General features: G+C 46.2%; 1 protein-coding gene across 1 annotated transcript; it reads right to left on the reverse strand.

Moving 5' to 3' along the window:
- Positions 1 to 6,199: 6,199 nt before the first annotated feature.
- On the reverse strand, positions 6,200 to 14,327 carry eci2 (enoyl-CoA delta isomerase 2). Its single transcript, XM_086305543.1, has 11 exons — positions 14,145 to 14,327; positions 12,927 to 12,985; positions 12,563 to 12,666; positions 10,873 to 10,971; positions 10,474 to 10,665; positions 10,321 to 10,390; positions 9,879 to 9,981; positions 9,492 to 9,612; positions 7,662 to 7,751; positions 7,165 to 7,308; positions 6,200 to 6,718 (listed from the first exon to the last, which is right to left on the reverse strand). The coding sequence occupies exons 1-11, from the start codon at positions 14,198 to 14,200 to the stop codon at positions 6,563 to 6,565; spliced, it is 1,194 nt and encodes a 397-aa protein (XP_086161669.1). The 5' UTR covers positions 14,201 to 14,327; the 3' UTR covers positions 6,200 to 6,562.
- Between the last annotated feature and the right edge of the window lie 4,526 nt (positions 14,328 to 18,853).

Here is an 18,853-nt window from a genome sequence, read left to right on the forward strand (position 1 = left end):
TTCAGGCCAACTTGGAAATGTCATGTGAGGACAGGTGTGAGGCGGCGCTGTCACGTCCTCCCCCTCCCACCCGCACGAGTCCCCAGCTGATCTCTGAGGAAATTTTCATTCCAGCGGCTCGGCGCAGTCATCTGAATGTAAATGCTGAGCTGATTGCAGAGCGCGGCGAGGATCTCCGGCGGGAGGAGGCTCTCTGATGCGAGAACGCAGCCGGCGTGTCCTCGGCGAGGTCGCCGAAAACCTGTCTGACACCGAGACCCCAATCAGGTCTGCGAGGGAGGACGACGTGACGGGAATAATCAGGTGCTCCCGTCACAGACTCACAGAGCTGGATCACTGAAACACTCACAGACATGATGGGGACAGATTCATGAACCAATCACACACCTCCAAACACGCCCGTGTTAGAAACTGCACGAACAGTTCGTTTGTTATAAACGTTTGTTTTTCTTTCTCTATCGACGTGTTTGAGGCTCTCCTGGTAAAACGATGAGCTGAGACGCTCAGCTGGGAGCAGATACAGGAGACCCCGACTCCTCCTGAGGTTTCAGGTCCCCGAGCTGCTGAGTCCACGTTAACCGGGACACACTGCTTCACGTCCTTTGGTGGACGGGTTCCTCGTGGACGTGTTTATTATTATTTTTTATTATTTGATTGTAGTTTACTGTCGTTATTGTTTATCAGTGAAGCTCACGTCTGTTTAAACCTTTGAGAAGAAAATCTTTGATTTATTAGTTTTATGCCTCGTGACAACCTCGCCTCTCATTTTGTTTTCTTCCCTCCACCAAAACCATCTCTGCTTTCCCAGCTCGTTACCCCTCCCCCACCCTTTCTCTCGCTCTTCATCAATGGCTCTGTGTTATCTCCTCCTCTTCCTCCTCTCTGTCCTGACTTGATGCTCGGAGGTCACATCAGGTAAATCCAGCTCTGTCTTCGTTCGTCAGCTGTCAAGTTTAATCCTCTGCTCCATTAAACTCAACCTAGAAATGCATCGATCTGATTGGTTCAGTGAGCGAGCTCATGCTATAGACTCTGTGTGAGTCTCCGTGGATCAAACTTCCACCATCCTGTGGATGTGGACAGATTCAGAGTTAGGTCAGCACAGCAGAGGAGAAGCATCACAAAGTCTCACAGAGAGCAGCCGAGCACCTTCACTCTGCTGATGCTGAGGTCAAAGGTCAGGGAGATCAGCTGCCTTCTGCAGCAGTTTAACTTCATCTTCACATTTCTCTTTCAGACTGGCCGTGTTGTACTGTAACAGTTGGTAACAGACGGCGCTCAGGAGACCACGGCGCTTTTTATTTGTCTGTTACTGCACAGCTACAGCACACGCCTGCCCTCTGCTGGTGGAGGAGTCAACAGCACCCCAGCACTACAGTATATTACACCATCCATCCATCATCCATCCATCATCCATCCATCCATCCATCCATCCATCATCCATCATCCATCCATCCATCCATCCATCATCCATCATCCATCCATCCATCCATCCATCATCCATCATCCATCCATCATCCATCCATCCATCCATCCATCATCCATCCATCCATCATCCATCCATCATCCATCCATCATCCATCATCCATCATCCCATCCATCCATCCATCCATCCATCATCCATCATCCATCCAGCCATCCATCATCCATCATCCATCCATCATCCATCATCCATCCATCCATCCAGCCATCATCCATCCATCATCCATCATCCCATCCATCCATCCATCCATCCATCCATCATCCATCATCCATCCAGCCATCCATCATCCATCCATCATCCATCATCCATCCAGCCATCCATCATCCATCATCCATCCATCATCCATCATCCCATCCATCCATCCATCCATCCATCATCCATCCATCCATCCATCATCCATCATCCATCCAGCCATCCATCATCCATCCATCCATCCATCATCCATCATCCATCCAGCCATCCATCATCCATCCATCCATCCACTCACAAACAACATTTTGGTATTTTGTCTAACTAAGGATTGTTACACAGACTGAAAAGTCTGCTTTCATGCTCTTTAACTATCAGTGCTGACTGAGCTCAGGTGGTTTCATCACTTCTGTCATTATCATTGAAGAACGTGGGTTCAGTCGACCTTCAGAGGTCGTCGTTTGTTTCAGAGCTGGTTTTGGAGAAAGTGTGAACAGTTTATGACGTTTGTCATCATAAACCTCCCTGATCCTCCCCCTCAACTCCAATGATGTGGGCTCAGACTTGGAGGTACAAACATCACCTCAGTGTAAGTCTGAGGTTATGAAGCCAACGTGATCACATGATCTAAACGGACACACTCTGCCCTGTGATTGGCCCAGAAAGCCCGTGACCTTACAGCCTCTGTGACATCATCGCTGTGCTTCTTGTTTTCAGCCCTCTGTGCTCGTGTATGAGCCGTTTTAGTCTTTGTGGCTGTTTTGTGTGTTTTTAGCCATGTTGCCTCTGTGTGTACTCCTCCACCTGTCCTCCACCTGTTGTTGAGCTTTTAGATTTTTTTCTCTGATGTTTCAGAAATTTCTGCAGGACACGATTCTCTCTGAGATTTAGTGTCTGTGTTTGCTGCTCCAGAAATGTGACTTCACTGATCCACCGAGTGAAACGTGGAGGAGGACGACTGTGGGTGAATGTGAGCTGAGTGGGAGACAAGCCGAGGGAAACCTGACCGGGTGGAGCTGCAGCCGGAGAACAAGAAGGGAAACACAAGACGTGGAAGGGAGGAGACGAGGAAGGGAGGAGATGAGCGGATGCTGAGAGTGCAGACTGGCAGCTGGTTTTCCACCCGTCTTGTATTTCATGTGAAGGAAGTGTCCAAACCCTCAGCAGGCCACACACCGGCCGCTCCACGAGCACCAGCCCGTCTGCAGGAAGATTTAAAGGATCTGAGGTGCACATGATCAGATCCTGATGGAGTAAATGTTCCCAAACTATGATCTCACTCCAGCGTCCTCCCAGAATGAAAATGCTGTTGTGCAGGATTACATTACTTCCTGGATTCAATCAGCAGTTTGAGAAGCTCATTAAATCGAGTTTGACCAACTTTAGGTTAATAAATCTGACAAAAGATTAAAAATTAACATCTTTCCTGTGTTTTTACTCTCACTGCCGTTAACCTCCAGGCTTCAGTACTTCATTGATGAAGACCTCAGTGACCACTCTGCTTCTTTAGCTAAGGGTTAGCCACCTCCCTCAGCACGAGGCCTTTAACACACCGTGGACGCTCTGTTACCACAGTGACCTCACAGCAGCCGTGTTATTGGTCACATGACGTCATTAAAAGGCTCCACCAGCACAAACACGTGCAGAGGTCCAGTTCAGGTGAAGCTAGCAGACAGCTAGCAGCTACAGCACACCTGTGTCACCATCCACCTGTCACTCACAGAGGCCACGCCCCTAATAAAGCTAACTTTAAGCCTGGTTATGATTTAATGTTGGACACAGGTTTATCTTCATGCTTTATGGGACAGATATCTGCTGAGTGTGACGCCTGTAACATTTCAGAACAAATAACGGACCAAAAACAATCAAAGTAAAACCATGTGAGGGATTTTTATTGCTTCTGTTAGAAACGAACGGCTCTGCGAGATTTCTGCACATTTTCATCCTCTGAGGCTCCGACAGTCCGATGATGATGTCTTCTTCTCCTGCATGCATCACTGAGGGAAATCAGTCACACTGGTGCAGCACCTGTGCAGCACCGGTGCAGCACTCTCATGGTCCCTCACATTATTATGTAAATGGACTCGACACAGTGAAAGTGATTCTGCAGAGAAGCTGCACTTGTGGACGTGGTTTCCTCCTCCTGCCCCGGTGCCATAGTTAAACACGACAACAACAGAATTTAAGCCACAGCTCAGAGAGATGGACCCCGCTTCCTGCTCAGGCTTCAGAGCAGAGCGGGGTTAAACGTGCGCCCAGATGTTCCAGATGCTCCACTTTTACTTTCACACAATCTGAAAGCCAAGCTCACCGACGACATCACAGCTGCTGCTGCCCACACAAGCACACTGCACTGTGGGCGCTGAGGTCACAGCTCGTGACCACAGTCTGCTAGGGACCGTCATCCAACCACCATCCATTTACCTGACTGCTCCATCAAACATCCGCCCGTCTGTCCGTCCAGCCTCTGCTCACAGACCTGCTCCAGACTCACCTCCATGTGCCGGTCAAACCCGTGTCCACACTCTACACTCCGTAACTCTCATGTACACAATCACACACTTTAGTTTGCAGCAGGTGCATTGATTTGTAGGCGCACACATTTAGTTTACTTATGTATTTGTGACTGATCCTTGTTTCTTTTATGAGCCTGACATTTGTTATTTTTTAAATATAACTTCTTGGGTTAAATAAAGGAAAACCCTTTTCTTCTAATAATTCCTGTGACTTGTCCTGCTGTTCAGCTCCATCGAGGTGTCCCAGAGCCAGTGAGGGATCTAATCTTCACAGCAGAACATTCATGAAACACTCAGATCCTGAACGTTGACTCTTTTGATGTGGAGGAGCAGCAGCTCTGCTCTGAGCTTCTCCTGAATGACCGTCGCCCTCTGTAGTGGAGAGCCCAGAGTCGGGCAGCCTACAAGAACAAAGAACCACAGCATGTTGTCCAGGCTGAGGATACTGGGGCTCTGCTCTGGAGATAGGTGATGTGGTTTGGTTGGAGGTCTGATCTCAGTCACAGTGACTCATGTGGGTCTGGGATCCTGGCGACCACAGAAGGGGCCGTAGGGGTCCAGAGGTTTGTGGGGGGGCGGGTCAAGGGGAACGATTCGGTCCAATCTCAAAGACGATGCTTTCACCGAGCAGCTCCATGAAGGAGACGGATCACTCCTGTGCTATCTGCTGAAAGTGACAGAGTGGGAGGACTTCCTGTCAGGTCACCGAGTGTACGACCTGTCCTCTGCTGTGGGATGAAGTCGCACCATTATCCAGTGAAGCGGCCCGTAAACATCACAGCTGAGGAACAATCAGACTTCCTGTTTGCTCCTCAGCATGAATCAGTGAAGCTGCAGGATCACCTGCTGCCCTCACAGCTGCTTCATGTGCAGGTGAGTGCTGCCACCTGCTGGGCCGTCTCACCACCAAACAGCACAGAACCTTTCAAATCTCTCATTTCTAACAGCGTCTCATCTAAAACCAGCCCGATTCTGTCTGATGTTTAACTCCTGCTGCTTCTCATCAGCTGATGCAGTGTCCAGTGTATTACGTACAGCTGCTAAACTCTTCATTAAACTCACAGTCCAGCTGTTCTGACATTTACAGTAAATTATATAGAATAGAATCAGAGTCAATGGGCGGGGCTTAACCCACATTTTAGCCGTTACTGACAGGATGGCGGTGCAGACAGGAAATGACCGTTCGTCTTCAGCATCCCGCCTCCATTTGGTCCGAACCACAGGAGCGTGTCATGGGTCAAAGTCTGGGCTCATGTTTCTCATTTATGAATATCTGTACGAGTCTGGCTTCAGACAGCGCCCTCTGTTGGCAGTTAGAAGCACAGGGTCAGTCTCGTCCTGAACGAGTGAAAGCTGGAGGATCCTGTTACTCTGGTCTGTTTGTTGGAGTTCAGGTTTCCAGGCCTGGAGTCCTGCGTTAATATAAAACCTCTGGCAGAACAGCTGGATGAACTCCGGTGTACACAGGTGTTCATAGACAGCTACACCTTTCTTACCTCAAAGCACACCGTGTGCTGCACAACATTCAATATTTACTGTTATTTACATTTATTTAGGTTATTGCAGTGGTGCTGTGTTATTGTGTTGCTCTTGTTTTTCTCTCAACAGGTAACCAAGGAAATTTGTTTTCTTTTTTTAGTGTCCTCTCTCACTGTCCCTCTTCCTGTCTTTCTTCCCCTCCCTTTTTTCTCCCTGTCCTATCCCCCACTCACGTCTGTCCCATCTGTGATAACTTGAAATGAAATAAATAAATAAATGAATAATAAAGGTCAATCAAATGGACCAATACGACAAGGCTGTGATGAAGTAAATCCGTTGGGCGTCTTTGTTGACCTTCACAGATCAACTCTGACGGCTAAAGAACCAAACAGGCAAAAACAAAGACGTTTGATTTAAAGAATAAAGGGTAGAGAAAATTATGACTGTCAGACAGATTTGATATTTTCGTAGATTATAAAGTGTCCTTTATAACACAAACACAGACTGAATATTTACAGAGAAGACGACCTCATCGAGTGATTGTGAATTTATTGGACAAACAGACGTCGGAGAACGCTGAGCAGCAGTTAGAGTGTTTAAGGCACTTTACCAGCAGTGAGCACACTGAAAGCATCACAGTGTGAAAACTGAAGCTCAGACTCACACGGACTCCTAAAGCATCAGCTGAGGACAGAAGCTCTGTGAGCTTTAAGCCTGCGTTTCATTCACTGAGACCTGCTGCCACAGCCTCAGAGCCTCTGCACCTCCCTACCCCGCCCACCAGGTGGCGCTCACACTACAGATTGGTCACGAAACATCCTACAGTCTGCTCTAAGTCACTCTACAACATTTACAATTAATAACCATCATCTTCATCATACACGCCTCCTCTTCCTCAGAGCTTGGCCTTGGCCTGGAAGAAGCTCATGACGGCGTTGAAACACTCGTCTGACATCCAGCGCTCCATCAGGCGCTCCACCTCGGCGTCGTTCACGGCGTGCAGGCGCTCCTTCTCCACCGAGCGGATCAGCTGTTTGGACAGAGCCAGAGACTGAAAGAGGGGCGGAGACAGAGAGGTCAGAGGTCAGATTAAGCTGATTCGGGGCCTGGACTCGTTTCCCTGCAGACACAGCCGTCAGCATCACTCTGAAGTCCTTCATACACAGAGACCAGTTTCACCTCAGAGCTAACAGGACAGTAAGTATTCAGTTCAGTTTTATTTATATAGCGCCAAATCACAACAAAAGTCGCCTCAAGGCGCTTCATAGATACAGAGAAAAGCCCAACAATCATGTGACCCCCTATGAGCAGCACTTTGGCGACAGTGGGAAGGAAAAACTCCCTTTTAACAGGAAGAAACCTCCGGCAGAACCAGGCTCAGGGAGGGGCGGGGCCATCTGCTGTGATTGGTTGGGGTGAGAGAAGAAGACAGGATAAAGACATGCTGTGGGAGACTGTAAAGCAGTAGAGTACTCGAGTAAGTCTGTGTGTGATTACGTTGCGGGGCAGCTTGGCGTAGGCCTTCAGCCGAGTCCAGACCTCCGACTGGAAGCTGCTGTCGGGGAAAACCTCGGTGACCAGGCCGAGCTCACAGGCCTGAACCGCCGTCAGCTTCTTGTTGAACAGCAGCATCTCGCTGGCCTGAAGACAGGAGACAGTCAGAGAGCTCATGTCCTCTATGTCCAACCAGCAGATACTCATGTCACAGCAGTGTTACCATGGTTACAGTCATGTTTACTAACTGTGATGGTTTTAGGTCCGATGGTTTAAATGCTGTAAAATGTAACTAAAAATGAGGCAGCTTGAAATCAAAGAGATGAACTCAGTGTTTTCCTTTCATGTCATCCACAGAGGAACACTGTCACCGTACGACCTCACACATACACACAGAACGAAAGGAAACGTCAGTCCTAACAGCTGCCTGCAGTGTGCACAGGTTACCAGCAGGGGGTAGCGTTCATATGAGCACTGCCTCTGTGACAGTGTGTGTGTACCTTAGCAGCGCCCATGAGTTTAGGGAAGGTATAGGAGGAGCATCCCTCGGCGCTCTGACCCAGCTGACTGAACGGAGTGTGGAAGGTGGCCTGAGACACACAGAGGCACAGCGTCACCACCTGGAGCAGGTCGCTGTCACGTGACCTGAAAAGGTGTCTTTCATGGAAACTGGACGTTAAATTGTTCATTAACAATAACAATGAAGCTCTGCATCAACACCCAGCATCAGATAAATGAGGATAACACAGGTCTCTTATTTTTACTCACTGAAACCAGGAAAAACATTAAATAAAAGGTTTTCTCGTAACTCTTTTTAGTTTAATTACGTGTAGTTTCCCTTTTAAACTGAGATCTGCTGTCCTATACCTGAGTCAAGACACATATCAATCATATCCTGATGCACGCTCGACCGTCCAGGTAAGTAAATCTCCAAAAGTTGATTCTGTTCATCTGGACGTGTTCAGTGGGAGAAACGTTTCGTCATCATCCAGGCGACGTCTTCAGTCTCAGCTGACTGCAGGTTTGCAGCCCACTGAAGGAACAATGGGCTGGGAGGTCAGTTCACTGATCATGGAAGCCTACATCCACATGAACAGACTCCAGAGAAATACAGATAGGAAATGGGAGCAATTGTGGGAGTCAGTAGGAGGGGGGAGGGCACGGTCAGATGATCGTGTCTCACAACAGTTATGCATAGTTAGTGTAAGAAAATGGCTGTTGTGCATTTCTAATGGCACTGGCCAAGAAATCACAGCAGCGTCTCTTCTTTCTCCGCAAACTAAGAAGAGCAGGAGCACCAGCCCCCATCATGCACACTTTCTACAGAGGCACCATCGAGAGCATCCTGTCGAGCTGCATCACTGTGTGGTTTGGAGCCTGCAATGCGTCCTGCCATAGATCCCTCCAACGCATAGTGAGAGCTGCAGAGAGGATCATTGGTGTCTCTCTCCCCTCCCTCCAGGACATTTACAGCACCCGTCTCACTAAAAAAGCCCTTTGCATAGCGGCTGATCCCACGCACCCAATGCAAAGCTTCTTCAAGCTGCTGCCGTCAGGGAGGAGACTGCGGAGTCTCCAGGCCAGGACCAGCAGACTGAAGGACAGCTTCATCCATCAGGCTGTCAGGAAGCTTAACTACCTCCCGATTCTGCCCCCTCTCCCCTCTCCCCTCCATGGTCTCACTGAACTCTGTCTCACACACACACACACACACACACACACACACACACACACACACACACACACCAGTTACCAGTCACTTTGTGGAGCATTGGACTGCCATTACCTCATAAGACTTTGTTGTTACACTATCTCTTACTGCATACTACTAAATCTCCATTTGCACTATCTGCCTATTTGCACCACTCTGCCTCCTTACTTGAATATTGTATATTGCATAGCTTTTTTTTGTTATACGTAAAATTGTATTGTATTTATTTAAATTTTTACTTTTTAATTATTTTATTTGCATTTTTTAATCACTAGGGTTTGAGAGTAACGAAATTTCTATTCTCTGTATGTCCTGTACATGTGGCAGAATTGACAAATAAAGTTGACTTGACTTTCAGCAAAAACCCTGTAGGTGATGGAGGGAGATGGTGTTTGCAGCACTGATAATCATGCTGCGCTGCAGCGCAGTCAGAATAAACACGCACAGCAGGTCCAGCTGTGACCACAGAGGCAAGATCATCATCCAGGTGAGGAAACACACCTGAGTCTGCACTCAAACATCCTGAGCCTACGAGTCAAAGGTTTCATCATCATCATGTGACGTCTTCTCTGTGTGTGTGTGTGTGTGTGTGTGTGTGTGTGTGTGTGTGTGTGCGCACCCTCTCTGTGGCGTAGACCAGGTCAAAGAGGCCCAGCACAGTGACAGACACGCCCACAGCCGGTCCGTTCACCACGGCAACCAGCGGCTTGGGGAAGTCTATGTAAGCGTTCACGTACTTCCTGCAGAGAGACAGAGGAGAGCTCAGGGTTTCAGGTTTGGCACCAAAGAAAACATCCTGACTGTGCGAGGCGGGAATGATTCAGGCTGATCTCTCCTTCAGGTCAGTTTGAGGTTCAGAGGTCAACAAGGAGACGACCTCACATGATGCAGATGACGGCGTGCATGCAGAGCCACTGTGATCCATGCTATACTTAAGGACATGAATACTTTGGTACTTTTACTCGAGTACAGTGGGTTTCCTGCTGCTTCCATCATGAACACTCACCTGAGCAGATCTGCACCCCGTCTGGCCATCTCCTCCACCCCGTTCTCCGGGATCTTGGTGAAGTTGGTGAGGTCGTTTCCACTGCAGTAGAAATCGCCGGCGCCTGAAACGTGAGAACGAAGAGAACACGCGTTCACTTCAACACGAGCCTGAAGGTTTCAGTCGGAGTTTAGTCCCAGCGAGGACGGACCGCCGCGTTTCCTCAGACTCATTCTCACCACGAACAGCAACAATCATTCATGATGTTCAGTAACATCTGCAGGCCTGATGATGAACCAGAAACGTTCACACAGCAGCACAACTTTATTCATTTGACTCTTCTTCCTGTCAGTGGTTTGTTCTGGAAGCTCACAGGACCTGACACACAGCCCTGTGTGTGTGTGTGTGTGTCTGTGTGTGTGTGTGTGTGTGTGTGTGTGTGTGTGTCTGTGTGTGTGTGTACCTGTAACGACGGTGATGACAGAGTCGTCCGTGGCCGCCTGCTCCAGAGCGGCGATGATCTCGTTGTACATCTGACAGGAAACACAGATATAAGAAGAAAAGCAGGTGTACATGTTTTTGTTTCAGAGTAGCTTCAGTCTGAAGCGTGGCTGACCTCGGTCGTGATGGCGTTCTTCTTGGCCGGTCGGTTCAGTTTGATGGTGGTGATGTCATCCTCCTTGGTGACCAACAGCGTCTCGTAGGTCGCACCGCTCCCAGCTGGCTGTGCGCTCACCTGGGCGGAGCTTCCAGTCTCTTCCTCCACCAGGGAGCCAATCAGGTCGCAGTACTTCTGTCGGGCTTCATCCTAACAGATTCAAACCAAAGAGGAAAGAACACAGCAGAGCGGCCTGTTAGCATCAAGAAGCTAAAGGAGGAGCAGATCTGTGAGCTCCGAGCGCAGCGACGCTCTTTCAGGAAAGAGCGTTAACCTGAAGTCCCGAGAGAATAAAAGACTTCCTACAGACAGCTGAGCAACGACCCTTCATCATTTATCTCCCTGCTGTGTTTGTACCTGTGAGATGGAGCCCAGAGACTTCCACGCGTCCCACTTGGCCTTGTTGACAAAGTCCAGCATGCCGGGTTTGGGAGCGTTGCAGGGACCCTGGGTGGCCTGAGCGAGGAGGAAAAGGAGGAAGAGGAGCAGGTGAACTTATACTGAAGTCCTTCATGAACCCACACACCAGGACTTTTACACCGGGGCATCTCTGTCATATGTGTCGAGCTCGGCTTCATGTTAGCACTCCGACGAGACGAAGTCAAGTCAACTTTATTTGTCAATTCTGCCACATGTACAGGACATACAGAGAATAGAAATTTCGTTACTCTCAAACCCTAGTGATTAAAAAATGCAAATAAAATAATTTAAAAGTAAAAATTTAAATAAATACAATACAATTTTACGTATAACAAAAAAAAGCTATGCAATATACAATATACAATATTCAAGTAAGGAGGCAGAGTAGTGCAAATGGAGATTTAGTAATGTACGGTATGAGATAGTGTAACAACAAAGTCTTATGAGGTAATGGCAGTCCAATGCTCCACAAAGTGACTGGTAACTGGTGCAGGCCAGTGAGTGAGTCAGAGTGTGTGTGTGTGTGTGTGTGTGTGTGTGTGTGTGTGTGTGTGTGTGTGTGTGTGTGTGTGTGTGAGACAGAGTTCAGTGAGACCGTGGAGGAGAGAGGGGAGAGGGGGCAGAATCGGGAGGGAGTTAAGCTTCCTGACAGCCTGATGGATGAAGCTGTCCTTCAGCCTGCTGGTCCTGGCCTGGAGACTCCGCAGTCTCCTCCCTGACGGCAGCAGCTTGAAGAAGCTTTGCATTGGGTGCGTGGGATCAGCCGCTATGCAAAGGGCTTTTTTAGTGAGACGGGTGCTGTAAATGTCCTGGAGGGAGGGGAGAGAGACACCAATGATCCTCTCTGCAGCTCTCACTATGCGTTGGAGGGTTCTATGACAGGACGCATTGCAGGCTCCAAACCACACAGTGATGCAGCTCGACAGGATGCTCTCGATGGTGCCTCTGTAGAAAGTGTACATGATGGGGGCTGGTGCTCCTGCTCTTCTTAGTTTGCGGAGAAAGCAGCTGTTAGCGGCACACGCAAGACTCCAGCCAATGACAGGAGATCAGCACGCTCCCACATCTGAACGCTGAGCACAGTTTTACTCACGTCTCAAACCGGGACGACAGATTGCTGAAGAAGGAGCAGAAGCAGCTGCTGACCCCACAGCTGACCCCACAGCTGGCCTCTCAGCTGACCCCACAGCTGACCCCACAGCTGGCCCCACAGCTGACCCCACAGCTGGCCTCTCAGCTGACCCCACAGCTGGCCCCACAGCTGGCCCCACAGCTGGCGTAAGAATCTGGCAGGTGGCAGCAGTGAAGCTCAGTAACAAGATGGAGCGACTTATATTTTCCTTCACTACCAAATCTAATCAGTCCCCCAGTAACACCAATTAAATTAGTTTTTTTACACTGAGGTTACTGAAAATTAGACTCAGTTTTATGAAGTTTTCACAAGTATCATTTTTTTAAGCCAATACTTTTTTTTAAAGGAGGACATGATTTATTTTTTTTTTTAAAAAAGGTTTGACAAATCTGGATTAACCAATTAAAAACCTGCTTTGAAAAGCTCCACGTGAGAAATTTCCAGAACACCAAATGTCTGAATGTGGAACATCTAGAACGTGTGGGGAACTGGCACCTGTTTGAAGAGAGCGTAGATCTTCAGTTTGACCTCGTTGCCCGGGTCGTCCTTCAGCGTCGACAGTTTGCTCTTCGCCTGCTCAAACTGCTCCACTGTCACACCTGAAAACACGCAATGACATCATCACCAAGAGTCCCCGATCATCATCATCATCATCATCAGTACATGTGCTGTTTGAGCTCCTCAGAGAACTTACTGTGAGATTCTAAAATCCCAGCAGAAATAAACATGATACAAACCTGTTCTGGGCTCTGTCCTCTCCGTCCCCATAATAACACCTGTTTATAACTCACTGTGCTTTGAAGGCTCTCCTGCTGCTGTGAACATCATGGATGATGATGATGATGATGATGATACTCACCCATCATGGGAGACGCTGTGGTGTAAAACTTCAGGCTGGGAATGTTGGATCGGACTGAGCTGGAAACAGAAGCACACACAGTGTTTACAGAGCCAATCATGACTAACCTGACTCACACTTTCACTACAGCTTCACCCAAACAGGCGCAGCTCAGTGATGAAGACTATTGCTGTGGCTTCTTCGTCATTTAAGAGCAGAACCTCCATCTTCAGTGTGAATATGAGCTATAACATGCTAGCCCACCTGTCTGCTCACCTGTGACTAGGGTTGCCAACTGTCCCTTAAAAAAACGGAATCGTCCCGTATTGAGCTAATAAGGTATATATATTTTAGTTCTGCTGAGCCAAATAAGACAGGTCAGGGTGAAGAAGTGACAGCCAAAGAAAAGCTTACCACAAAACGGAAAAGTTATGACAAATCAGACTATAAGGCAAAAAGAAAGTGCAGCTTTACAAATGTCAGAAGGAGTCCGAACCACAAAAGAAGCGCGTATTCTCGGAAAAGTGGTTGCAGGAGGTGAGCTGGCTTCAAACAAATGATGAACGCACAGAAAGAAAGATTTACTTATATTCTCAAAAGTTAAGCATGACAGGCTTCTGTTTAAGAAAGAGACCTGTTTTACTGTGTTAATGTTGTCATTTTGAGCTAAAAATAAATGGCTAAATGATCATTTGTTTCCCATACGGTCATATCACAAAGAATATGCATCTGCTTAAATCAAATTCAAGTCAAATGGTTAAAAAATAATTTCACACACAAAAAAAAAAAGAGCTACCACACTGGGAAGGGTGAAGACAACTGGGTCGCCCGGCCCTGGCCACGAGGTGTCCCTTATTTATCTTTCAGGGAGTTGGCAACCCTAACTGTGACCCGCTCACTGAATGAACAGAGGATGAAGCTGAGCCTCATCTTCAGGTCATGTCTGAATGTGGAGCAAAGGTCGTGGCTAGCTGCAGCCATGCTAGCTGCAGCTAGCTGCTTATATAACAGCTGATATTTCTCCGCTTTGAGCGCGAGCAGCGCACCTGTCAGCTTCAGCCCGTCTCTGTGTGACACCTGAGTCTGACAGGTGTCGTTAGCGGTCAGGTAACCACAGACCCCGACACTCAGTGCTAACAGCCATGCTAACTGTTAGCTTCCTCCAGACTTTTCTAACTACAGTTAGCATCTAAACTTCTGATTCCGCCTGAAACACCCCGCGGGCCTCACCGGTCATACCTTGTTAATGTGACACGGCGCCAGACAGCGGAGCACCTCAGCGCGACGCCGGCCATTAAAGCGCAGATCCGGGGGGTCCAAGGTTCGGGAGGACGGGCTAAGGCGGTGAAGGGTTAACTAGCGTCGCCACAGTGGAGCTAATCAGCGGCTAACATGTTTACATCGCTGCTCCCGCCCACGCCGTCATCTCCTGTTTTCCCATTGGTTAAAGAGAACTGCTGCATGTCTTCCTCTCTCTCTGTTTCCTGTCAGTCCTGACTGTATAATAATAATAATAATAAACTTTATTTATAAAGCACACTTAAAAACCAAGGGTATGCCAAGGTGCTTAACAAGTAAAATAGAGTATATGAGGAGGATAATAGAAATAGGACCAAAGCAAGTACTAAATATGCAAGCAGAAAACTGTCACTAATACATAGGAAAGCAACAGGTACAGAGCAAACAAGAATTTAAATGAGCATAAAAGTGCGTGATATAAAATCATAAAAGAAATATTAACTAGAGGGAAAGGCAAGATTGAATAAGTGTGTTTTTAATCGTGATTTGAACAGTGCAATGGAATCAGATGCGCGGAGGTCGAGAGGAAGGGTGTTCCACAGTACCGGGGCAGCCGGAGCAAACGCACGGTCACCCCGAGACTTCAGTCGAGATCTGGGTTGGGTCAGAAGTAGTTGAGTGGCAGATCTGAGTGTTCTAGCAGGAGTATGTGGTTTGAGAAGTTCACTAAGATAACTTGGCGCTAATTTATTAATAGTTTTGAAAGTAAGAAGTAATATTTTAAATTGAATACTGTACTTTATGGGCAGCCAGTGCAAGCTAGCTAGGACAGGGGTGATATGGCAAAATTTCCTGGTACCAGTTAAAAGGCGGGCTGCTGCATTTTGGACTGTTTGCAGTCTAAGAAGAGAAGAGGGAAGACCATAGTACAAGGAGTTACAATAATCCAACCTGTATCTATGGAATAACGCCAAAAAATAAATAAAGTCAGCTTCAACACAGACTGAGCTCACGTGATTTGATTTGATTAGTAACAGAAACTAATAAAATGGACAGACTGTATATAAAAGATGGCTGTAGCGCAGTTGTGGAGCCTCTTGCTGCCGCCATGTTGCTTTCTGTGTCCAGAAGTGACCATATTTAAGAGGTTATCAGCTGATGTCAGCATCACACAGACACAGGTACCTTCTTATTGAGTAACACCCAATCAAAGTCCTCAAATTTCACTAGGGCTGAACGATTATGGAAAATAATCTAATTGCGATTTTTTGCCCCAATATTGCGATTGCGATGCGATTATTTTTTAAGGTCTTTGTCTTCTGTATTATTAAACAAAGACAAGCAATACATCATATAGTATGGCCAATACTATATTACATTAATTTTAAACTGTTCTTTCCTGGAAGACAGACCTCTGTTATGATGACATGAGGTGATGCATGAATTGATGACTGACATTTTTATTTAACTTCTTCAATCACAACAGTATATTTGAACATACACAATAGTTTATTTTTAGCTTACAAACATCTGAGCATAAAGTGCTGACAAGGAACCCTGGTGTAAACATTAAAATGAAAGTCAGTACAATGTGCAGATTGCAGAAATATACATAAACAAAATCAGTGGCTTTACCACACTCAGTTTTTCGACATCTGTGAACTACTAGACAGTCATTCAATTAAAAAATAATATTAAATAAATAAAACTAATAAATAAAAAATACACACATCTTACTGATCTCTGCAGTCAGTAACATTACACATAAAGTGCAAACATAATAGCAATTGTATAAACACACACACAAACACGCCTTTAAAGTTTAAAGGCGTGAAATTGGACGGTCTAGTTCTGATTAGCGTCACCGCTGTCTCGGTGGAGTTTAATAAACTCGGCCGTCTGCTTCTTGCTATCTAAAATATAACCAGACACTGGTGTAAATTCTCGACTGTCTCATACTTCTGTTTAATACGTTTTCTGTTTGACGTTTAGTCAGCTGTGTGAAAACCAAGGAGGAACCCACCCGGGGGATTAATAAAGTTTTATTTTATCTAATCTAATAACTTTAATCTCAGCCAAACCGATTTACTCACGAACAAACAAAACACTGAAAAAAGCCCAACAATAACATTTTTAGGTTGTCTAAGTGACTTATATATTACGTTTAACCCGAGCAGCGAAACTCCGCGGTGATCTGAAAATGATGTGCCGGGAGTTGTGCCGCTCTCGGCCGCATCAGTAACCCTCGAGCTCCCGGCTAGCTGTCGAGCTGGTGGGTAGCAGACGCCTCTGAAAACGTCGAAGCACTTTTGCAAATATGGGATATCTTGATAAACCGAGCAGATATTTGATGTTTACACAGCTACTTTCTCGCCTGAAAATATGTTAAAAGTTTATTTTGTGACCCAGAAAGATTAGTATGAGTAATTTTAAAACTCAGTAGCGGCCGCCATTGCTGGAAACTGGAGTTTGGCTGGGCCGCGCTATGAATTCTGGGATATGGTAGTAATTTGGACAGCCTTTGGCGCGTCGCTGTGACGTAATCGGTCTACAAATGCGGCCTCAGGAGGATGCAGCCCATGAATTTGGACATGTCCAGAGTATAATCGCAGCCTTTGCGGTTAGAAAATTGCACTTGATCATGTCGCGATATTATCGCAAATGCGATATATCGTTCAGCCCTAAATTTCACTGTGCACAAAACCTGGAGCTCCACATTGTTTGATGCTCTGTTACCACAGTAACCTCACAGCAGCCATGTTATTGTTCACATGATGTCATTAAACGCTCCAACAGCCCAAACACGGTCCAGAGGTGCAGTTCAGGTGAAGCTAGCAGACAGCTAGCAGCTACAACCACCTGTGTCACCATCCACCTCTCAGTCAAAGAGGCCACGCCCCTAATAATGCAAACTTTAATCCTTAATATGATTTAAACAGGTGAGTTAGAAACAGGTGTTATGAATGCAGATATTATCTCTGGACATCAAACAGTCTGTGAGCATGATTTTTTAACCTTTATTGGAAGAAATGATCAAATCCAAGTCAAACAGACCAGAATTGTAACAATTTACATTATAAAGATGGTGAAGCAAGTCTTTGACTTCAAAGGGAGAAAATAAAGTATCTGGGGTTTAATATTAAGGAACATAGACCTTTTGACACAGGCAGGAACATTAGAATAACAAGTACTTTGTGGTTTTACTGCATATTACAGCAGTTTTTTTATTCACATTTGAAATAAGCTTAAGTGACTTAAAATATTGACAAAATGGTAAAATGGCCTGTATTTATACAGCACTTTACTAGTCCCTAAGGACCCCAAAGCGCTTTACATATCCAGTCACACACACATTCACACACTGGTGATGGCAAGCTATATTGTAGCCACAGCCACCCTGGGGCGCACTGACAGAGGCGAGGCTGCCGGACACTGGCGCCACCGGGCCCTCTGACCACCACCAGTAGGCAACGGGTGAAGTGTCTTGCCCAAGGACACAACGACCGAGACTGTTGGAGCCGGGGCTCGAACCGGCAACCTTCCGATTACAAGGCGAACTCCCAACTCTTGAGCCACGATCGCCCCCATAAAAAAGTAATTGAAGAAGACGGTAAACAGAGGAGAGGCATCTTCCACTTACATGAATGAATAAAACACTTACACAGCACTATTACAAAACTGACAACATCTGAGATTTCAGAGTCCAGGTTGTCCATAAAGTAAAGAACATCCTTACATGTGAAGGCAGGTATATTGGAAATTCTGAGTGAAAGCCAGCAGAGTATTTCAAACCAAACTGCATCAACGTGCTGACATTTGAAAAATAGATGCTCTAGTGTTTCTGGATGAGAAGAACAGAAAAGAGTCGGACTCGAACTTAAACCTTTTATACAGGATAAACGTCAGATATGATTCTGAAGTGTTTCTTTCATTTTAGGCACAGGTGGCTATTTTAGGTAAGAAAATGACTTTTCTTTCAACATGTTATCAAGGTGATGTCTGACATTAACATTATAGTTACAGAATACAGTTTGCTTACAGGTATTAGAGATTAACTTATTACTAAATTGTCCTTTATTGAGGTGTCATTGTCAGTGAAGGTGAGCTTGTTCTTGTTAGTGAACACTTTAAAGTGTTTACGATGGTATCGCTTTACAAACCTTATAATTATTAAATGAAACGTCTATTTTATACTTATCAATAAATTCTTCGTAAGATAGCAAGTTTCTGTTTTTATCAAGCAGATCAAAAACAAACACACACCGCTATCATACCAGTCTGATTTAAATAAGGACTCTTATTGATGACTATGACCCTGCTATTCCACAGCACAGGATTGTGGGTGAAAATTAGTTTCCCAACATTCAAAGCTTGCTTATAGAAACTAGACAATTTAAGAGGAATCTCAGATATTTCAAAATCACATCTGAGCAGAAAATCTACCCTCGAGCTTATTAAAGAGTTTGTCTGGATTATGGCACCACATAGACTGAGGGAAATGCAGTCGTTCATCCATCTGAGCCTGAACGCAGCAATAATGGATTCAAAGTCTAAAGCTTTCAAGCCCCCGTTTTCATAGTCTTTAATTGTGATTTGCGTATATGATGTGTTTTATTCTTCCAGATAAAGCTGAATAAAATAGAATTGGACAGTTTGATCATTTTGGGAGATGTAAAAATTGAATAACAGGGATATGTGAGTCTTGAAAG

The sequence above is a fragment of the Aulonocara sp. 'chitande type north' Nkhata Bay genome, linkage group LG9, assembly GCF_057382095.1.
Source record: "Aulonocara sp. 'chitande type north' Nkhata Bay isolate Kocher_YH1m ecotype deep benthic linkage group LG9, A_spYH_male_GT1.1, whole genome shotgun sequence".
Classification (NCBI taxonomy): domain Eukaryota; kingdom Metazoa; phylum Chordata; class Actinopteri; order Cichliformes; family Cichlidae; genus Aulonocara; species Aulonocara sp. 'chitande type north' Nkhata Bay.

Bases quoted from the DNA above. Each gene is read 5' to 3' on its own strand.
- eci2 (XM_086305543.1), bottom strand. From the start codon at position 14,200: ATGGCCGGCGTCGCGCTGAGGTGCTCCGCTGTCTGGCGCCGTGTCACA. The intron at 10,972-12,562 runs GTGCCAGTTCCC...CTCCTCGCTCAG, and splicing joins TCTACGCTCTCTTCAAACAG to GCCACCCAGGGTCCCTGCAA. The intron at 7,309-7,661 runs GTACACACACAC...TCCTGTCTTCAG, and splicing joins AACTCATGGGCGCTGCTAAG to GCCAGCGAGATGCTGCTGTT.